This window comes from Lagopus muta, chromosome 3 (genome assembly GCF_023343835.1).
Source record: "Lagopus muta isolate bLagMut1 chromosome 3, bLagMut1 primary, whole genome shotgun sequence".
Taxonomy (NCBI): Eukaryota; Metazoa; Chordata; class Aves; order Galliformes; family Phasianidae; genus Lagopus; species Lagopus muta.
Genome location: NC_064435.1, coordinates 28,626,300 through 28,649,410, shown reverse-complemented (window position 1 = coordinate 28,649,410; position 23,111 = coordinate 28,626,300). Strand labels below are relative to the sequence as shown.

Genomic DNA, 23,111 nt, shown 5'->3' with positions numbered 1-23,111 from the left:
TTTCAAGGAGAAAACTCTCCATCTACATTTAAGCCTGTCAGGCTGCTGCTTGAAGAAGAAGCAGAGCATGCCATTAACACTGAATGGTGACAAGCAGAGGATCAGTCAGAGTCAGTGGGTACACCCTTCACTAACACACAGAACATGAACTCAGTGAGGCAGTTAAGAACAGAACTTTGCCACAAAGCCATAGGACTTCCATGGATTTGACCAGAAGGGGTTCCACATCCACAATGATCATTTTTTAATATTAAGACAAAGCAGTAAGAGTAATTAGGTGTTGTGCAACTTTAAGCTCTTCTTTAGCAGTAACTCGCATCTCTTCACTTCCTACCTACATACTGCCAGGCAAGGAGGAGTAACACACAAAATGCATCCTTAACTTTCATTCCCTTGGCCGTGGTCCTGAGGCACAGTGGTTCTTCACACTACGCTCAATTCGTGTATGTAAGTACACCACAATGGATGAGTGAGAACAAAGTAAATGCATATGCCCAGAGAAAGGCAGCACTGCCCATGATACCAAAGGCACAGAACTCTCTGCTGATATATATACCAGACAAACGTGTCATTTAAAATGCGTTGTTCTTTCTCCTTTATTTAACCACAACACAAATACAAGAGCAGTCAAACCTAGTCCAGTGGAACTCACCAGATAAACCTGTTCAGATTAAGATTCTCATGAAATCAAACAAAATATACATGTATACACATACGCACACACACTCACGCACACGAGAATGCAGCAGAGCCCTTGCAAAATGAGGAGTAGCACTGAACTGCCCCTAAAAGCAAAATGCAAAAACAACAACAAAAAAATGCACCAGTTAGGATACATTTGTTAAGCAACGAAGTCGTGCACTGAACAGGTTCCCACTGTACCATTCCATTGGATATCTAAATACCAGCATAATTTGTTTCAGGTGCAGATTTGAAGCTCACAAAGAGAAAGAATCTGCTTTCACTTAACCAAGAATACCAGTAACACAGCAATTGCTCTACTGTAACTCAGAGCAGAATCTGGCCCTGTAAGTTGAACATGCTGGAAGGCTACTGCGGGTAACAAATTTTCCACATCTCTAGCAATGAAACTCACCACCAACTGTAGTTTCTAATTTTGCTTTTGCACCCTCCCCATTCTAAAGTCTGCACTAAAGCACATATTGCTCCTTTGGGTGGAAGAAATAATGCAGTGATTCTGTGATGCAAAGAAACACCCACTAGGGACTAGAATAAGACCTCCAAATATACCAAATCACAGCAGAAGAAATAGAAACTGGGCTCGTAGATAAAGCTGGTCAAGCTGGTCCATCTGATTTGTCAACGCTTTGTTCAGAAATATAAGACTCCTATATAGTTTACAAAAACAGTAATTCCTTATAGAACATCTCAGTGTCAAAATATTAACAAAAACACAGCTTGTTAAGAAGAGTGGTCTTGGAAAAATTAATAACTAAATTAGGCTGTAGCTAACAATAATAGGCGATACCTCTTCACAAAAAGGCAGTCGGATGTACTCAGGAAAAACGGAACATTCGAAACGAGCTGTTACAAACTTGATTTCAGTGTTCAGCACAGATCTAACACAAGGGTTAACATCCACTATTGTTAACTTTATTTTCAGACAACTATTCAAAAAAAAAAAAAAAAAATCCCGCTAATACAAAAATGTAGAAAACAACAACAAAAAAGAAACAAAAAAAAATCCAAAGAGACAGTTTCTAGACAAATTTAGTTAAGGTGAAGCTGTACCTTTGTCCCAGTTATTAAGAACTTCAGTGTTAAGAGTGGCATAACCCAGCTCAGCTAGGTTTGCAGGCTTCCCCACCCTTACTAAAGAGTTAGTTCTTAGAAGGCTCCAATCTCAGTCCCCCATGGTCTGTATGGTTTGCCGAGGTTTGCTGATTGTGTTGGTGCAGACGGGCTCAGCATATTGGGGGACAGGAGATGGAACGAGCCAAACGAAAAGGGGAACGCAGACAGCGACGCCATGGAGGAGAGAAGAGGAGGAGACAGTTTGGTAGTAGATGTGACCACGGGGAGCACTGGTCCGACGCTGCCATTTGGGGGCACTCTGAGTGAGGAAGTTTCAGCATGTGAGGCGGCAATTCTGCCCTGGTGATGCGGTTCTGAGGAAGACACTGGAGTACTGGTATTGCCGGGCCCATTCTGAGGCAGCAGCAATGGGTGAGATATGTGAGGGTGATGTCCAAAGGCGTTGCCCCAAGGAATGTGTCCAATGCCAGCATGCGCACCGCTTGCTGCTTCCCGCTGAGAGGCGTAGTTATTGAGGTGAGACACGAGTCGGACCCGCAGCGGGTCAGAGGCATCCAGGCCCTCTATAATGCTCAGGTATCGAGCGACTTCAGCCAGGCACTCTCGGAACCCGAGACTCCGGTAGTCCATAGCCAAGGCATGAGCATCGAAATAACCTATGAGAGAGAAAAAAAAGAATGAAGGCTTAAGACACCGTTTTCCAGTCATTGCCTGCGCGCTGCCTTTCCATGCCACCTTCCCCTATAAGTGTTTTCACTTGGACGTTTGTTAGTAATCCCAAATGTAGATTAGCTGCCAAGCTTCCTATTATTTCTTTTTTGTTGCTGCTGTCTGTTTTGGGGGCTAACAGGCTTCTTTTATATCTGTGCTGTGATGCTGCAGCTCCCAGGACTACAGACTGAGACCTGTGACTGCAGACTGAAATTGCACACTGCTTCTGAAAGTACTTTTGTTCTTTTCACATCTCCCAGTGCAAGCAAAATTACAGCAAAGCAAAATCCATTACAAGCACAAGTTCTAACTTATCAGAGATCACTTTGCAAACTAGTAAATTTGCTCCCATTTAAAGCACACGTCGCCATTTCTGCTAATTCTCTGATTCCATCCTTGTTTTTTCCAGTTTTCTGTTCTGGAAGTTTGGCACGTTAGATGAGTGGGCACCTGACAACAACAAAACCTCGCTCTGCTCCACACTGCCAGCAGCCGGCTCACCGCACAGTGCTGACAAACTGCTGCAGCACCTCGCAGTGCCTCTCCCCTGTAGGGCACAAGGCAGAGCTATCCCCGGGCAGCACTGTGCCTAGACACCTGAGCCCAGAAGAGCCGCAGCACTGCCATCCTCGTTGCGCAGCAGCCCAGCTGCCGCAGCTCTGAACTTTACCTTTTCCTCCGGCCGTGTGCAGCATCTTCAGGTGATCCACAGTCATCTGCAGGATCTCAGCTTTCTCCAGCTTGGCCGATCCCTGAGGAAAGAGGGGCGGGAGCTGCGGGCAGAGAGCCTCGGCGCGGCGAGCAGAGCCCTGCGCAGCCGCCTGCCTACCTGCTTCTCGAAGGCGCTGGGCACCAGCCGGCGCAGCTCGGACAGGCTGTTGTTGATGCGGTCGCGGCGGCGCTTCTCTATGATCTGCGGGGCACAAAGCGGGGTGAGGGGCCGGGCCGGGGCCGGGGGTCGGCGGGGCGGGCGGCACTCACCCCTCGACGCCGCTTCCTGGCCAGGATCTGCGAGGTGGCTGACGGCGACGCAGAGCCCGCGGTCGAGCTCAGGTTCCTGCGGGGAGCGCGGGACAGCGGTCACCCCGGGCACCCCCGCAGCCCTCCCCCCACCTCCCCCACGCAGCTCGGCGCCCGCTCTCACCCGTTCTCGTCCGCGCTCTCCTTCTCCACCTCCACGGCCTCGTCCAGCTCCTCGCTGTCCGACGAGCTGTATTCGGGATGCGCCCGCTTCATGGCGGCGGCGCGCGGGCGGCCGCCGAGCGGGCGGCGGGCGGCGCGCGGCAGGAGGACGCGCGGCAGGAGGGCGCCCGGCGCGCGCCCCGCGCCTCGCCCCGCGCCCGTCTCCCCCATGGCGTTCCCACGCCTCGCCTCTTACCCGCCGCGGGCGGGCCGCCGCCGGCCGGGCAGAGCCGCTCAGAGAACGCCCGCCGCCGCCCGCCGCCCGCCGCCGCCACGCGCGGCCTCCGCCTCCCCCATTGGCCGCCGCCGGGACGCCCTCGGCCAATGGCCGCCGCCCGGCTCCGCTCGGCACCGCCCCTCGGGCCGGCCGTGGGAAAGCGGCGGCGACGGGCGCCGCGTGCGACTCCGCTGCGGGGCTGTTGGGGGGCCGCGGTGCCGTCCCCTCCGCCCCCTCTAGGTCCCCCTCCTCACGGTTTCCCTCCCGGCCGCCCGCAGGGTCCGCGCCAGCCTCCCTTGGGCCTGTGTGGCTGGAGAAGCGCTCCACGTCAGCCCAATCCTCCCCTTGTTCCCCCCCCCCCCCCCATTTTGGAAGCTGAGAGAAGGGAGAGCAGCGCTTCAAGCGTTGCGCGTTACCGTGCGGATCCAGGCCAGGAAGGAAAGCCTGGCGGGAGAGGCGCTGCTCAGGGTGAGCGCATGCAGCAGGACACCAGCACGTGTCCCCTGCACAAGCCTCCCGCCTGTTTGCTGAGGTACAAGTGAGAAAGGGTCGTGTGACACGAACCCCGAGGTGGCTTCCTAACGAATGGATTTCCATTCGCACTAAGCCTTTCAGCCGAGGCTCCCACCTGACAGTGGGTGCGTGTAGTCTCACAGCTGGAGATACGGAGACGTGCGGGGTGCTGCAGGGAAGGAGCCACGAGCCCGTGCCAAGCTCCGAGCAGCGGCTCTCAGCCTCTCACCAGCTGCTCAGGCCGAGCTGCACACGCTGTGCTGCACGTTGTGTGGCACTGCCCGCAGCTCTGCACAGTGCCACTGCTGGGAGGGTGTGGGAGCAGGGAGCAGCTCAGGGCAGGGAAGGAGCTGCAGGTGAGGAGCAGAAGTCCTGCAGCTGCCTGCAAGCAGCTAAGCAGGGTTGTTCCCATGCTGCGTTTTCCATAAATCTGTCTGTTCTGCAGTGCTGTGTAATTAAGCTTGTGTCAGAACTTGCAGTGCACGCACCTTCCCAGCCTTCATGTTTTGCTGTAAAACACCTCTGGCTGCACCGCCTGCTTTCATGGAATCAGAATATTCATAAAGGTTGGGAAAGACCACTAAGGTCATCCAGTCCAACTGTCGATCCGTTCCCCCATGCCCACTCACCAAGTCACTCAGTGCCACATCCACACGTTTCCTGAACACCTCCAGGGTCAGTGACTCCGCAGCCCTGGGCAGCCCATTCCAATGCATTACCACTCTGAGAATTTTTTCCTAACATCCAACCTGAACATTCCCAGCACAACATAAGGCCATTACCCCTCATTCTATCACTGTTACCTGGGAGAGGAGGCCAACCCCCACCTCACCACAACCTCCTTTCAGGTCTTTGTAGAAAGTGACAAGGTTTCCCCTGAGCCCTCCCTTCTCCAGACTGAACAATCCCAGTTCCCTCAGCCACTCCTCATGAGACATTTGCTCCAGAATGTATCCCTTGGCTCAGAACTGTCACGCTGCAACAGGGTAATGTGAATTTGGCATATTCACATCAAAGTGCATCCGTACTCTTCTGGATGCCTCTGAACAACGCGGGCAGTCTGCAGGCAGTCTGCCTTTCAGTGTCTAACGGGGGCTATAAGAAAGAAGGGAACGGACTCTTTAGAGGGTCTGTTGTTGATAGGACAAGGGAAAATGTTTGCAAACAGGAGTAAATTGGATTTCAATCTGGACTGGAATTAAGGAGAAAGTTTTTTACTGTATTGATGGTGAGGCACTGGAAGAGGTTGCTGAGAGAGGTGATGGTGATGGAGAGGTGATGAGAGAGGTGATCCTCCATCCCTGGAGACATTCAAGGTCATTCTGAGCACCTGATCTAACTGTAGGTGTCCGTGTTCATTGCAGGGGAGTTGGACCAGATGACTGTAAGATCCATTCCAACTCAAATGAATCTATGATTCCATGATTTACCTGGGGATGTTTCAGCTTTACATGTGTAAGAATGTGTGTGTTCCATGTGTAGAATTGCACGAGGGATTCAATAGCATGCTATTGGCAGGACAGCCTCCATTAGTGTTGCCGTATTGTGAAGAGGAGATCGGCTGCTGGTAAGCAGCAACTGCAGGCACTGTCCTGCCAAGAGGAAGATGTCATAGAATCATAGAAGTACAGAATCATAGAATGTCCTGGGTTGAAAAGAACCACAATGATCACTTGGTTTCAACCCCCTGCTATGTGCAGGGTCACCAACCACCAGACCAGGCTGCCCAGAGCCACATCCAGCCTGGCCTTGAATGCTTCCAGGGATAGAGCATCCACAACCTCCTTGGGCAGCCTGTTCCAGTGTGTCACCATCCTCTGTGTGAAAAACTTCCTCCTAATATGTAACCTAAACCTCCCTTGTCTCAGTTTAAAACCATTCCTCCTTGTCACTGCAGCTGGGCAGTTTTTTAAGCCCCTTCCTCATTCCTCCATATCCCACAGTATGTTTTGCACCAGGTATCATACAACAAAACTTCGTTTTTCTTTTTGCTGACCTTTTTTTTACAAAATCTTCTATGGTTTACCAAAATAGTTTTTTTCCTACAGTACCTTTCCCATAATAGACTAATAAATAATAATACAGAACCTTGTTCTTGTTTCCAGCGGAACAAACCCCAGAAGACTACCAAGGAGAAATCTGTCCAGCCATTTTTGTGCGCAGTAACTTCAGTATTGCAAGAGCCGTGTTCAAAACATGCTTCATGTTGTGCATTGATGATGGAGAGGGAGTCTCTGCCCCACAGTTCACATTCTCAGACCACTTTGAGTTCTCTTTGTTAGACGCATGCAGCTTTGAGAACACCGTGTGTGCTGTTTGTTCTTGCTAGGAAGCCTAACATGGAAAACGACCCTCAGAACTTTGGTTCCACTCCGCAAAATGTTAAATAACATATGCTCTTTAAAGGGGAAAATGTGGCTTTTTGGCAAACAGTAACAGGCACTTTTCTTTAGTTTCATAGAACTAAATTTCACTGTGCAAAAATAAAAATGAAGGCTGAGCATGCCCTGTAGCTGCTGGTAAATACAGCTGGGAATAAAGCAAATCAAAGTAGCAGCTGATTGCTTTTGAAGGTACCAGCTATTACAAGCTTTGATGAGCATTGCACGGGCAGGTAAACGAAAGCTGCAAATTACGCAGTGAGCAGCAGCTCCTGGAAAAGCAACCCTATTTTCTCTCAGATGATACCTTGCATTGACCTCACACATTTCTGCAGTTGCATTGTATCCTCCAGCCGTCAGCCACCTGAGCAGATTTTGGCTCGGGGAAGCAGCCATAGCACTTGGAGCCTGGAGTAATGGGCTGCAGAGGATGTTCAGTGTGTGTGAATGCAGTGAGAAAGCGCTGGGTATTTTTGATTGCTATGAAGCAGTCAGGACTTGGGCTGTAGTTCTGTCTTGGAGATACTGGCAAGACAACTTGGTTTGACTGCTCTAGATAGATTAAAGACTAAGCCTGGTGAGATTGGAAACTATGTTCCGAACAGGGCAAGTATTTGAATGTGGCTGCCTCAACAAGCAAAATCTCTCCTCCAGGGAAGTCAAAATCAAACCATCATTGGCTGTCTCTTCGATTAAATTATGGAATACCTGGACAAAAACTAGCAACAGAAGTGCCTCCTTGGTTTTGCCAGACCAAGGTTAGGCATCGAAGCTGCTTTTTGCTAAACTTCTGGTTTTTGCTAAACTTCTGGATCTAAATGCATAGCTGCATCTGACCCGAGTTGTTTTAATTCAAACTGAAAGATCATAAAGCAGTTAGTTCTGGGACTCGAGCATATTTTGAGGTAATGAAATAGCTGTGGCCTGTACTGGCATGGAGGGCATTTTCCTGTGGGATGCTTCTTTTCAGTCTTGCACACAGTACTTTGACACTGCAAGGCTTCAGGGCCTGGGGATGCTGCAGAGCCGAGCAGCACATCTGTGCAATACCAAGGCCCTGTGCAGAGCTGCTGTTCTCAGTGTGACCTTCATTTCATCTGCTTTTAAGGAGGAAACATCATTCCAGGAGAAATAGTTTTATTCCACAGTAGCACTCATCTGAAAGATTTACTCCAGAAAATCTCAGTGACGTTGGAACGGGAGCTATCAGAGCAGCACTGCTGAATAGCACTAGCAGTAATTTCCCATGCACGCCCAGGCCCTTCTTTTGATTCATACTGATGCGGTTGTGACAAAACTGCCTCGCGTTTGCTTGTTACAAAACAGGATCAGCAGCACACGGCTCTGAGTGCAGCACGGTGCTGACCTCTGCGTGAGCACCTCTGCAGTCGCGCTAATAGGGGTGCTCCACAGCAAGTGCAAGCAGTCACACACTCCTCATGCTGAAACCACAGCAAATGTGTTTAATCCCACACAATAGTTCCGTTATAATACGTCTTAAAGCTGCGGTTGGCAGGGGAAGCGGCGACCACTTCTCACATATATAATGTATACGGAACATATTCAGCTTGGCACGGAGACAAGGAGCTGGAAGTGTCACGCTGGAGCCTCGCCCCTGACAGCATGAGACATGTGCTTGTAAGCTGTCTCGAGAAGGATATTTGATTGCCCTCTTTCTTCTTCTGCCTCTCTCCCAACAAAAGCGACCTGACCTCCCCCATGACCCGGCAAGTGCTGAAATTCCCCAAACACATTTTTCTGTTGTGCCCCAGCGCTGAACAAAAGGAGACGAAGCAGCCTCGATATACTTGGGAGCATGGAATGAAAATAACAGCGGGCCGTGGCCGGGCCAGCGAGCGCCCAGCATCACCTCTGGCCCTCCGCGTCTGCGCTGCCTCCCACGCCCGCTGCTGCATTGTCCGCAGCTCCGTCTTATTTATGCTCTCATATATTTATTTATTCGTTTATTTATTTACTCGGGGAAGGGCAGCGCCAGGGGCGGCCGGAGGGGGGGGGGGGGGGGGGGGGGTTGTGTAATTGCCGTTTACACTGCGTTCCCACGCTACTATTGTTTGGGACTTTGTTTCCTATTCCCATCACGTGTGCTAATTAGTTGGAGCTGCTGGCTCGCTGGGAGGCGTGTGTCTGGAGCAAAAGCAGAAAGATCACTTCCTGGAGGGATCCGGGCAATCCGAACAATTCTCCGCTTTACTTTCAGCCCTCTCCCAGCCCCCTTTGGCTGCGCCCACTCAGGGAGCAGAGAAGAAGCACTGATTGTCAGCTGCTGCCGCCGCGCAGGGCACACATTTTCTCTTCTTAAAAAGAGCGACCCAATGGACAAAGAAAATTGGGGACGTCTCATCCTTGCTTAACAAACCGGATTTGAGTTTGTTGTGTTTCAGAAGTCCCCGCTTGCCTCTCTGTTATGTCTAAGGAGGTAAAAAGCAGCGTTTAAAAAAAAAAAAATCCTCAGGTTATTTTAGCCTGCCCTTAGGAAGTGAGTCAGACTTTTATGGCAAGGCTGAAGGTAGCTCATGCCATGGCTTGCAAAACAAAATGAGAGAGAGAGAGAGAGAGAGAGAGGCTGGGGGGTGGGGGAAATACCTGAGTCATGGCATTTGCTCATTAAAGCAGGCATCAGACTGCAAGGCTAAATCACATGGCAAGACCTGTGTATGGATCAGGTTTTAGACTCAGTGTTTGGTGTTTTGTTTTTTAAATCTCCAACCCATTGCCCTGGTGCTCTGCAGATGTTGAGCACATCAGAGCCTCCCTGGGCCATGCGTGCTGCATGCAGCTCACCCAGGCACCACATTTCAGCTGCCAGAGTCCCACTGCTCCTCTCACCACTGGCTTTTTCCACACACCCCTTCAGACAGCAAACCCTCAGCATTCTCCATTCCCAAGCAGCACAACCACACAAGGCAGGAAGAGCTGTCAGGCTCAGCCCAAGCAGAAACGTGCTCCTCAGGATGCAGCTCCCAACCTAACATATTTAAGAGGGAATGCTCGTGCAGAAACAGGCTAAGGTGCAAGGCGGCTTGCTTCCCTTTCAATGGGCACCAACTCATGAAAGCAAAGCTTTTTGCCCTTTTTCTGGCAATACCTGCAGTCAGGTGCAGTGTAAGTATGCTGTGTTTTCCTATGCAGCTCTGCCAATGCCTGAGGAAAATCCCAAAGCAGTGCCCGCCTGTCTGCCCTGCTTCTGTGGGATGGCAACTAGGTGTAAACCAGTATTTCTACCCCATGAGAAATTCCAATATTTCTGCACTTTTATTTTGTTTTTGCTTGGGTCAGGGAGAACTGAAGTATCTTAAGTCTATCTGGTTTGGGGTTTTCCTGTCCTTTCTGTGGGGAAAACAAATCCTAGGTTTTGGAAACAGTGAAAAGCTTCCCTGTGAGTCAGCTCAGCTTTAAAAGGCATCTCCGTGAGTGTCACGTTACTCGGAGGCTGTCATTTTTGTCCTCCCACAGCTCTGTTGTTTCTTAGAGACAGGGCTCCCTTTCTGGGTTACCCATCTCGTGATTCCCTCCTCAGCTCCAGGTGCAGGAAAATACTTCTAATTACAGAAGATACAGGCTGGCAAGCTGGCTCAGAAGAATGCTGGGTACTTTTCCTGAAGTGGAAAGAGCTGTTTTAAATGTCATTGCACAATGCCACAGGGCTGGCATCCTGCAGGTCTCACACCACCACCACACACCCTGCTTTCTGCTCACTGCCTGCTCCGAGTGTCCCTGCTCCAGCTGGGGTTGGACCAGATGGCTGCAGAGATCCCGCCCAACCTCAGCCATCCTGATTTTGCGTTAACCACTTCTGGCATTTACAAACATTTCACCTCCTTGCAGTAGCTCCAATTGCTTTGAGAGATAGGAGGGAAGATTAAGGTTAGATACCAGGGGGAAGTTCTTTACTATGAGAGTGGCGAGGTGCTGGAACAGGTTGCCCAGAGAGGCTGTGGATGCCCCGTCCCTGGAGATGTTCAAGGGCAGGTTGGATGGGGCCCTGGGCAGCCTGGTCTGGTATTAAATGGGGATGTTGGTAGCCCTGCCTGTGACAGGGGGGTTTGGAGATTCATAATCCTTGAGGCCCCTTCCAACCCAAGCCATTCAATGATTCTATGAGTTAAATTGGGAAAATACTTGAAATCTAGCTTTTAGTAAGGGGCTAAAACTTCAGGAGAGATGTGGTCAAATAGTTGGTGACAAAGCTCTCTGCAGACCAGCAAGCACTTCTGGTGCACTGGGGGGTCACACAGCACAGTCTGCTATGGACTCGGGGTCACATGTCACAAGTGCGGAGAAGCTTTAACAAGGCACAGTCCCACTGAGTGCATCATGCATCACAGCCTGCTTTACTCAGGAAAGAGGTGGCCAGTGAGGAAGGCACTCTACAGAAAAATGGAGAGCATTCTCATGTCCATTTTTAACTTCGTTATTCCCATTAAATAACTCCTGTGTAGTATGCAGTTTTTTGCACCTGTGGTCTTCTACTGGCATTAAGCATTATCATTTCTTCTTATTTATTTCACTTATAAAACAATTCATGAACTGTTCCAGCCACTGACCTCCCAGAGAGACTGCTAATCAGGCCAAATTGCACTGCAGGGAGTGGTGAGCGCTGTGTTCAGATATCTTACCAGGATTTGTTAGGACCACCAACATCTCTGCACAAGTAACCTGAACCACGGCAAAAATAATCCATCAAACCAACGCTGTGCACTACCAGCTTTGTAACAATTACAAAATTTCATCAGGACTCAACCTAGTTCATTATTTTTTTAGTTCTGGCATCTCATTATTTGCATATAGAAAAGAAAAAGCTTCAGCAAAGACAAAAAAAAAAAAGCCACCAAAAAACAAGCAGCCCGTCAGTGAGTCATCTGAAAGCTCTCTGTTCTTTTTCCTGTTTTCTCACTGAATATGGAGAGCAGCTCATGACTTCTGTCCTAGTACACAAAGCCTATCCGAGACTGGTTCAGCTGCCCGAGGGAGTTCAAGTCGGACTTCATGGCCACTGTTGCCTACTGGAGCCACTGCAGAGGAACAACAGAGCTCCGGTTAAAAGAGGCTTCTGCGTGGATTGGTCACAGTAATTGCAAAACGCTCTGCTGAAAATGCCCACCCTTTCTGGAACTACAAATTAAGCGAGCGACCTAATTTCAACTTTCTTTTTTTTTGTAACGGAGTTACACACAAGAACTTTAAAAGCCATGCTTCTCCCCAGTCAGCAGAATAAATCAAACCTTGTTTCCTGTGGTGTGGTTCTCCTCTTGCTGAGATCAGCCCAGTGTCCGTGCCCACCATGTTCACCCCACATTGCTGCTGCCCCTGCCCACAGGCTGGCACACAGGCAGAGCCAGACAGTGCTGCAGCGGGTGTGAAGGCTCAGGTGCGCTGGCTGCCCTCTGATATGGCCAATGGGAGACTAATCCACATCCTTCTTCTTCCCCTACCTATTCACTTTTTTTTCAGAAAACCCATGGGGTCTTAATTAGTTCAAGTCTGCTGTTGGTCAGAGATGGAGGGTTTTGGCCACTGGGCTTAGCAGTTGCTAGATGGGGAGTGACTGCTGGACAGAAATGAATCCATGTAAAAAAAAACCTCTTCTGAGCACTGAAATGTTTCCTCATTTGCAATTTGGATTGGGAAGGGGAAATTATTTATCTCAGTAGCAGCAACAATGATATTGCTATGGACTAGATGGCCTAAATTAATGAGAGACACGTTATTTTTTTTTAGGAAGAGTCATTATCTTTACACTTAGGAGCTGTGTGCCTAGTTCATCCACTTTCACAGCTCTGTCACCTGGCCAGGTAAAAGATATTCTCTTTCTTTGCAAACTTTGCCTCTCTTAAGGGCTTGGAAAGCTCTTAGATGCAGGAGTAATGGGCCTCAGAGTAGGTACACAGATTAGATAGTTAATCAGTCACTTGCAGATTGTTTGTGAGATACGAGACCTTTCACAGAGTGCATGGTGGCGGCTGTGGTTTGGAGAGCCCTCCGTTTTCTGATGACTGAAAACAGGGGGAATGGCTCCAGTACTGCATCTACAGCTGTAAGAATGCAGAGCCCACCTTTAACTTGAAAATATTTGCATAAGGCATTCAGGTAATATAAAGGAAACTGATTACTTTATACCAGCTGGATTACAGCAAGCCAATATTGACTTCAGGTTTTGGTTGTCATCAAGATTTATTTTACTTGAGGTAAATATTGACTGTGGCACAGCCAAGGTCAGTGTTTACTTTGGAGGAATATCAGTCTTATGGCTCAAAACTGGAAGTCGATATCTTCATTGCTATACTTTTTCATAAATATTGAGGAAGGAGGATATTCACTAATATGCATTTTAATGTATTTTTATATATAATTTAAGAGAGCAGTTCTGATGCAGTAAAAAAAGAAATGCGGAAAGAAGGTTGTTACCTTGGACCAGCAAAAGATGGGAGCTGCCAAAAGAAAAAACACAGCTGGATTATTATAACTCCCAAGCAAACTCTTACTGCAGACACTGGTTGTTGACCTCTTGGAAAGTAAACAGCAAGAAATGTAAGGGGTAGCTGCCATCAAAGATGGTATGACACATGGAATGAGAATTTCTGTTCCCAGCCTTCTTTGAACTGTCTGTTAATTTTGTCTTAATACTCTGTAAACCCAACAAAGTACGACACTCCTGCGTGAATATGGGATAAGTTTAAAAAGTCATTGAAGCTGTGCTTACCTTAGGCTTTGTCATTTGTGTTTCTGTGAAGAGGCACAGCATCTAAACTTAAGTCAAGAGGAAGACAGGGAGTTCTTTTGGATCTGAGGGCACTAACATGGAAAATGTTCTGTGTTGTTCTTCACTCTGTTGGTAAAGCTGTGGAGGAGGGCATTAGAATCCATAACCTAACATAATCTGTGATGTCTCTTGGCTCACACACCCCCCATCTCCATCGGGGCATTGTACAACACTTGCCTAGTTGGAATGCTGTAAGAAAAGAAAACCAAGGATTACCTTAGTCCTATTAGTTGCAGAGGTGGCCCGCAATATGACACAGAGCTGGGAAAGGCAAAGGTGTGTTACCCAGGAAGGAGACCAGGTGTAGCGGCACGCTGATGCACAGATGTTTACCAGTGCTGATCCAGACTGCTTAGATATCTCCAGCTGTGAAGAACTGGCTGCCATCTAGACAAGCATACCACAGACCACGGCTGGTTTCCTGGAGACCTCATTCATGCCCCTACGTTGCTGTCAGTAGCAGGACGAGCTCAGTGCAGGCAATGAAACTGAAGCTGAAATGTGTTTTTCCTGATGGAAATCTCACCAGCCTGCTGGAGCTGAGACATTTCCAAACCAAAGCTTGATTCCCTTTGAGTGACACTGGTGCTAATGGAGCCAGATTCAGATCTCTGATTTGGAAAGCCAGCCTCGATCCCAGCATTTAATCCAAGTGGCACCTGTGGTAATCATGCACTGGTGAAGGAGAGCTGTGTGCTTCTAACCGCATGGGTGCACCACGAGGCCTGAGCGGCAGCAGGAACACAACGTGCCATGAGTCAGGCCCCTGCAGCAGGGGGTTGCTTGCAGCTGGAATTGCCATCACGTCTGCCTTATAAAAGCTTCAAGCACTTAACAGCTGTTGCACCAATTGCTGTGAAGAGCCAAGCTGAGCTTTCCAGAAATGCAGGCCTTTTCACCTTGTGCGGTATTTGTGTTTGCGTCCTCCAGCCCCTCTGAAATGCAGACAGTCAGAACTGAGAGAACTAATACCAGCCTTAGCTAAGCTTGTGGGAGCACCAAATGTTGAACTTAGAGAGGGTTAGCTCTAACTGGCTCCAGTTGTGTGAGCAATGACAGCTCCTAAAGGCAGCTTTCACATGAGCGCTGCAGAGGTGGCCCAAGTTACCCAGCAGCAATGTTAGCTTGGCTCTCTTCTGTCTTCCAGTAAGCGACTATACAGTCGTGATCAATAAATGTTGCTGTGCTATAAAATGACATCATGGGATAAATTTACTTTGCATTAACAAGATAACATCAGGACAAGATGGTCATCTATAGTCTTTGACAGGCATCGATTTTCTATTTTTCTTTTTTTCCCCTCTTTCTGCCTTTTTTACACATTGATCTAGCAGGTGGGAGAAATTTTGGCTATGGAATTTCACCAGTGTATCCTTCATCACATTTTTAAGGTAATATATATGATTTCTGTCCATCAATTCACATGGAAATAATTTACTCCTGACTGATGCAAATGCCAAGAGAACCACAATGGATTTGCAGTAAGATCCTTCATTGCTTGACTGCTTTGAAATATAGTAGGAGGAACTCTTGAAAGGAGTGGACAGTCATATTTTCATTAGAGCATCTACAGTACGTTGGTTTGTTCAAGAAAAGATAGTTGCCACACAGAGGTTGAGATGAGAAGGCCACGTGCTGAAAACTCACAAGAGCAGCTTGCCCTACGTAAAGAATTGATTCTTGTAGTGGTAAGAGGCTCCATATAATTGATAATTGACTGTGTGTGTCCACCTTGATACCTGTAATGCATGAATCTCACCTTTTTTCTGGGTGAACTTTTTCTTTTCGCACAAAGTGCTGTTCCCAAGAGTGGGATGCATCCAAGCCTTTCCCTCACATCAGGACTTCACCTCAAGTCTTAAAATAGATGTGACTTCTCCCAGTGTAGAAAAATGAGCTGATGTGAGCAGTAACGGGGCTGTAATTGGGTCCCCCAGGAGGATTTTAGGTGAAGTGGAGATGAGGTTTGTGGCTTTGTCCATGCCAAGGAGCTAAGGGAGGAAATGAAGGGGGACCCAGAAAGGACTTTCCCTCACTCTCACCTCCAGTGCCGAGAAAGGCATAATTACGCTTTTTGAAATAAATATACATCTTCAGTTCCCACTCTTCAAAGATATTCATTCCATGTTTGTGTAGTTTTAAGGCTCCTTTGGCTTCAGTGAAATCCCTTCCCTCTCTCAGATTCATAACATTTTTTATAACTGGCCATGCTCAAGAACTGGAATGCTGACCTCTTCTTTGGGAAATAATTACGGTTTGTGTGGTCTAATAACCGGTCCCAGAGGGTTCGATGTGAAATAGCCAGGGTCTACAGGAAAGAAAACTATGTGGAAACTAGCACAGTCCCACTAATCTACAAGGAACAAAACAAAGTTGTACCCTAGGGTAAGAACCAGTAGCAACTAGCTTAATTGCTACCATGTCGTTGTGTGAAGCTACTACCTCCATGCAGGCTAATGCGAACCTGATGCAGCTAGACTTCTGATTAAGACCAGCTAAATTTCACTTCAAACAATCAGATAATCCGCACGACAGATTGGTTGCGCAGCCAGGGCTGTGAGACCCCGGAGCTGGACATAGACACACCATCGAGGTCACCTTTAATGTGCAGAATGTATTAATGGGGCAGACGGTGCCTCTGAATCCATCCCCTTCCCTCACCCACTTTGCTTGTCTGCCCATGAAGGAGAAGCTCACCAAAAGAGTGGTGAGAGCAGAGGTAAAGCTCTCTTTGATTAGGCCACAAATGACCCTCCACCTTTCAATCCTTTTTTCTTTTTTTTCTCTTAAAAAGGCATTTTTATGAGGTCTCCCAGGCCCAATAGTCTCCACCATGGCTGCACAAGGAGGGACTGCCAGCGTATAGGAGGAGGTTGCTCACTGCTGTGCCACCCCTGAACAGCAGAGATTTGGGCTAAGAAAGTCATAATTCACAACCCTGCTTTGTTGTAGCTGTGGGAGCTGTACCGTGGTCTCCCACTCAGCAGGACTGCAGGACACTGGAAGCAGTGAGGCCATGGCCTGGATGCTGTTCATCTCCCCCCAGCATGAGAGGAGTTTCCATGGTTCCTCTTCTCCAGCGCCTGCCCCAGACCGGGCCCTGCCATGGCCTCACATTGCTGGGCTTGTATTTTGAGAGCAGCTCATGAGCCTCTCTGAGAGCAAAGCCTGACCCTGAAATACCCTGGCCATAGTCCCAGGGCAGGGCTCCCGGTGTGTGCAAGACATGCTTATGCTGTCAGTCCCTTCAGTTCATGCCCAGTCACACAGGAAATCTGTGGTAAGACCAGGAATAACTTTTCTACCAGAAAGACCTCCTGACAGTCCTGTTCTTGCCTTGACCACTAGACTGTACTTCCTTCGTTTCACCCATTACACAAGATTTCTTCTTTTTTTTTTTGTATTTTCAATGGGATGTTTTCCAGTTTCCAGTGGGTTTCAGACATTGTAAATAGTAAGGACACTGTTTCTTTTAGGTGTACATGAATGCTTTTAGACCTAAATCCCAGTAGTCTTTGCTTTGAACTGAATCAAAACTCAGAAGTTTGGAAAGCTTTCCTTACACTGCTTTCCATGCTCCTGCAATTCTTTCATTTTTTACTTAACCCTACAGGCGCATCTACATGACAGTGAATTGGTTGCTCCTGTGTTACAAACTACAGTCCTCAAAGGAGAGATCCTGTGGAGGCTTGGTGGTGCATCAGAAGATGGGCTGAGTGTTGTAGATGGCAGAGGTGCCCACACACATTGCCAGCATAGATGCTTTGGGACTCCAGGTAGTTTCAACAAAGAGAAGCAGTCCCAAGGCTGACATCACCCAGCTCTGCATTTTGTACACGCCATGTATTTGAAAGGAGACAAGTTTCAGTTTTTCTGATAATACTGAGATATTTCTTTTTTAGCTCTAGGACAAGGAAAACTGTCTCTGAAGGAAGGCCTTCCCAGATGAGTTGTTGGGAGGAAGGGGACAGTGAAAAGGAAGTGACAGCTGTATGAGGATGCTTAGAGGAGCTTTATGTAGATGAGAGCAGAGGCCTTTGACTGCTCATTCTGGTCCTTCAAGGTTCTGTGTCCACATCTCTTTTCTGGGCAGTATGTACAGGCAGGAAAAGGGCATTTACATCCTTTGTCCAGACTTCCTGAACAACTTCTAGAGGAACCAGCGTTGGCAGCACAGACTAGAGCTGTCACAACCAGAGCTGCATGTGCCTGCAGCAGAGATCCTCTGCAGACAGCTTTTTTGGGCTCAGATAAGGTAAGCAGCTCATGGATCAAGCATCTGCAGGTGCCCACTTGGATAAGCTGTCTTGCTGGTGACCTCCTCCCAACTTTTCTCAGCCAGCAGTGCCAGGCAGAGCCCATGAGTGCCAGCCTCTGCCTTGCTGTGCTGCATACACAGCACACCGCTCTGCAGTGTCTTTTTGCCCACTGAGGACCCAGCATTATGCTCTGCAGCATTACAGCACATGGCAGCTAATCTCACACACCCAGCCCACCTGATAACACCGTTGACATCAAAGGGCTGAATCTCCATGTGTAATTTGCACTGCTCAGCCATAAATTAAGTGAACTCTACCCCTGGCACCTCGTCCCTGTAACCTCTGAAGTGCTGCATGCACTGGGGCATCCTACGTGCTAAGTAAATGTGGAAATTAGGTTAGTCATACTTTCCTGGAAGCGTCAACTTGCCCTGCTTGGCTGCAACCCATGAGCTTCCCCAGCGCCGTGAGCATTCTCAAAGCCAAATGCTTTTCCAGTGGAAAGCCTTCCTGCTCCATTGTGAACCAGAGCTGAAATGATTTGCATCAAGAGCCTACAGGAATTCAGGTTAAAAAAAAAAGAAGAAAAGAAAAGAAAGGGGTGTGCTGAGGTGACTGAATCAACACATTTCACACGGAGGTTTGCTTTCAGCTGTGAGAGGGATCAATGGCTACGTGAGATGGCAGAGTCCTGCAGAGAAGCCACAAGACTGGGTTGTTCCCTAGCTGAGCTGTTACATCTGTCAGGAAAACCAGAACAGCCTCAACATCAAATGTAATTGCCAATCCTCAGCTTAACACAACGAACAGAAAAATGATATCACAACCATGCAGCAAACGAGGAGAAAAGTTTCTGCTCCAACTGAATGAATAGCCAAAATCCCATATAGTCATGAAAAATCCAAGTTGCCTGAAGAAAAGTGTCATCCCATTCTGTGCTGTTCCTATTTGGCAGGTCTCTTTCAAAGTCATGAGGTAACCTTTTGGAGGACCCCATTCTAAGCACTCAGACGCCAAACTGAATTCATGAAAACTGTAGTCAAGATGATGATACAGGAAGGATTCACAGCAATTCGTTTCTCTGCAATTCCATTTAAATTATATTTTAGAGTAAATTAACTGAAATATCAAAACTAGATTCTATTTCAGTGGCTTAGATTCACAGCATCTTCATTTCAAGCTTGGATTAAATTGGAACATTTCTCTCTCCAGTATCCTATTCTGGAAGGAGTCCTGCTTTGAAGAATTTATGCTTGCTGGTGCAAGTGCATCTACGGAGATCTCCTGACGGCCACTCTCTGTGGGTTCACACTGGCTCAGCACTGACAGCACTGGACAACCAGAGGTGAGCTATTTATGCTGTGCCTCAGCCATCCTCCACAGAGCCGCATACTGCTCTTCCCCTCGTGCTGCTCTTCCTGCCACACAGCACTGGCACCTGCTCTCCCAGAGGCTAAAACCTGTCAACATGTCTGAGACTTGAATGCATCTGCAGCTCTAACCTCCTACCTCGGTTGATAGTTACCTCTTGTAACAGTCATGAAAAAGGAGCGTAAAGCCATGAAAAGTTTTCTGACTGTACAGCTTACACAGTAAAAAAAGTCTGTATTTTTTTATAGCCTTTTTAATTTTGTATGAGAAAATCTTAATCATAATGAGCTGCTTTCAACTACCGGACTCTTCAAAAGAATCATATTTTACAGTTTTAGAGGAACAAACTTCTCAGCTACACTTGTGAGGATGCAGTCGTGGTATTGTGACAGGACAAGGGGAAAGGACATTCAAGGTCAGGCTGCACTGGGCTCCAAGCAACCTCATCTATCTGTAGATGTCCTTGTTTATTGCAGAGGAATTGGACTAGTTGACCTTTAAAGGTCCCTTCCAACTCAAACGATTCTATGATTGCCCACTGGTGACCACTACAGGGGCTGTGACAAACCTAAGGCAGCCAGCAAGCTGAGGAAGGCACACCCTTTGACCCAAGAATATTTAAGTCATAGACATGAGTGTGTCTTCAGAAGTTCCCTGGCCCTACAGGTCTTCTATCAAATCCTCACAGCCAAGAAGTGAGAGCAAAGAGGCAGCACACCTCAGGGGTTTCTGCATGGTCCCATGGGCTGTGATTGATTTGAGATCCCAGCTCTGCCCATGGCCGTCACTGGAGCCTGCAGGCACAGAAGTGGCCATTGCTGCCCCATGCAGCTTTCAAGTTCTCTTTTTGTAAGGGTAATGGGGCATGAATAGCCAAGTCAAGACATAAATTCAGGGATTTCTGTTTAGTAACAACTTTGAGCACAGTTCTTACATTCTTTCCAAAAGTGAGTAAATTATAAGCAACTGTAAAATTAAAACTACTTCCCTCCCAAATGATGTAGCAGACACCATCACAGAGAGTTAGAATCACAGAATATAGAATCATAGAGTCATAGAACCCTAGACTTGGAAGGGACCTCTGAAGGCCACATAATCCAATTCCTCTGCAATGAACAGGAACACCACAGCTAGATCAGGTGGCCCAGGGCCTGATCCAGCCTCACCTTGAAAGTCTCCAGGGACAGGGCATCAACCATATCTCTAGGAAACCTGTTCTAGTGCCTCACCATCCACACTGTAAAAGATTTTTTCCTTATATCCAACCTAAATCTCCCCTCTTTGAGCTTGAAACCATTTCCCCTTGTTCTGCCACCACAGACCCTGCTAAAGAGTCTGTCCCCTTCTTTCCTGTAGCTCCCTGTAGATACTGAAAGGTCCCTATAAGTCACCTTGCAGCCTTCTCTTTTCCAGGCTGAACAGCCCCAGCTCTCTCAGTCTGTCCTTGTAGGAGAGGTGTTCCATTCCTTGGATGATTTCTGTGGCCCTGCTCTGGACTCACTCCAACAGGTCCATGTCTCTCCTGTACTAAGGACTCCATATCTGGACACAGCACTCCCGGTGAGGCCTCACCGGTGCAGCATAGAGGGGCAGGATCACCGCCCTCATTCTGCTGACCACACTTCTTTTGGTGCAGCCCAGGATACATTTGGCTTTCTGGGCTGTGAGGGCACACTGCTGGCTCATGTCCAGCTTCCATCCACCAGTACCCCCAGGCCTTTTTCAGCAGGGCTGTGTTCAATCCTTTCATCCCCCAACTTGTATTGGCAGCGAGGATTGCCTCAGCCCAGGTGCAAGATCTTGCACTTGGATTTGTTGAATCTCATGAGGTTCACCTGGGCCCACTGCTCAAGCCTGTCTAGTTCTCTCTGGATGGCATCCTGTCCCTCTGGTGTGACAACCACACCCCACAGCTTGGTGTCATCAGCAAACTTGCTACGGGTGTGCTTGACCCCACTGTCAATGTCATTGATGAAGATATTAAAGAGCATCACCCCCAGCACTGACCCCTGGGGAACATTGTTCATCACCAATCTCCATCCGGGCACTGACCACCACTCTCTGGACTCGATCCTGCAGCCCGTTCTTTATCCATCAAAGCACTCTACCCATCAAATCCATATCTTTCCAATTTAGAGAGGATGTTGTGGGGTACCATGTCAAAGGCCTTACTGAAGTTGAAATAGATGACATCAGTGGCTCTTCCCTTATGCATTGATGCAGTGACACCATAGAAGACCACTGGGTTGGTCAAGCAGGATTTGCCCTTGATGAAGTCATGCTGCCTCTTCCATATCACCTCCATGCCTTCCATATACCTTAGCATAGCTTTCAGGAGGATCTGTTCCATGATCTTCCCTGTCACAGAGGTGAGACTGACGGGTCAGCAGTTCCTGGGGTCATCCTTTTTACTTTTTTACTTTGAAAAAGGTAAAATATCCTGATTTGGAAGGGACCCATAAGGATCATAGAGTTCAACTTTGGGATCCACACAGGACCACCCAAAAATCATACAACTGAGGGCGCTGTCCAGACATTCCCTGAACTTTGGAAGCTTGAAGCCGTGCCCACCGCCCTGGGCAACCTGTTCCATGCCCAGCACCCTCTGGTGGAGAACCTGTACATAACCCCCACCTCACCTTTCCCCGACACAGCTCCATGCCATTCCAACAGGCCCCATCACTGTCACAGAGAGCAGAGTTCAGCGCTGCCTCTCCAATTCCCTCATGAGTAGGCTGAAAATTCTGGAGGAGCATGAAGGTAACATGCGTGGCTGAAGCTTCCAGGGGCTCAACTCCCCTTGCAAGCTTCACTCACAGAAGGAGACACTGAGTTCTGTCTCTCTCCGTGTATCCTTCTCTGTCCTTGGCTGGCCTGTGAGCACGGGGACCAAACAGAAGATGCACTGCAGGCAACACTTTCTTTGCAGTCTGCCAGGCTCTGCCTGGAGATTTAATTTCCTGTGACCCAAAGCAATGTCAGTGGTCTGTCATGAGGCAGGCTGCCTGTAAGTGCCAATGAGGAGCAGCAAACCCTAGCTACAGATCATCCAGCTCTGCACTTACTTGTCCCTGGACTGTCTGTACTAACAAATAAACAGGCCAGGACTCATGAGGCCAAGTGCCACAACACTGCTTAAATCCATACAGCTAAGACTCCTTTCCCTTCAATGGAGGGTGGCTCTATCCCTTCTGCTCATTGGAGAAGGGATGTTAAACCCTGCCGGTGAGCAGCCAGGAAGCACGAGCAGTGATGGCCAAACCCAGCCTGCAGCTCAGCACAGCCGAACAACTGAGGTGCCAACAGCCTATCTTTACCATCCCACAGGTGGAGATGGCAGGTCTCCAATCCCATCCCTGGGAAGAGCAGGAGAAAAGTGCTCCTGGTTCTTGTGTTGCACGGCCACACATTGCAGGCTGCATGCTTCAGCCTCACAGTGAGGCTGTGAGACTTCAAGAGCTGCAAAGCGTAGGTCTGACCCTGCCCCGGGGCTGCGGGCTGCCCGCTGCAGCCACTGTTTGCAGAGCCCCGGCTCCACTGTCAGGCATTGTGTCTCTCTTTGGCTTCTACTTTATTTATGAGAACTAGCCGGGAGGTTGAGAAATCACAGGCTGGCTGGCCAGTGTTTGTCAGCCGAGTTTGCTGGAGAGGGGGGTTATGAAAAGCAGGAGACACTGGAAAATCAAATTAGAAATAAAAATACAAATCTGTCCTGGAAAGCAAGTTGCATAACGGTGATTAACAGAACCACCCGGTCTCTGGATGTGAGCCTTCGCGGTCACTCTCTGCCCCCAGTCATCCACACTGTGGGGAGACCCTGGCGACGCGGAGGCCCGGGGCTGGGAGCGCTGCCTCACTGCTGGGCTGTGCGTCCCGGAGCAGGCTGACTTTTTGCCCTTTCTAATGGGGCCGACAGTGGG

General features: G+C 48.5%; 1 protein-coding gene across 1 annotated transcript; it reads right to left on the bottom strand.

The window, feature by feature from the left end:
• Window positions 1-248: 248 nt before the first annotated feature.
• HEY1 (hes related family bHLH transcription factor with YRPW motif 1) lies at window positions 249-3,746 on the bottom strand. The gene is made up of 5 exons (XM_048938613.1): window positions 3,632-3,746; window positions 3,469-3,544; window positions 3,317-3,400; window positions 3,158-3,239; window positions 249-2,432 (listed from the first exon to the last, which is right to left on the bottom strand). The coding sequence occupies exons 1-5, from the start codon at window positions 3,721-3,723 to the stop codon at window positions 1,849-1,851; spliced, it is 918 nt and encodes a 305-aa protein (XP_048794570.1). The 5' UTR covers window positions 3,724-3,746; the 3' UTR covers window positions 249-1,848.
• Window positions 3,747-23,111: the final 19,365 nt, after the last annotated feature.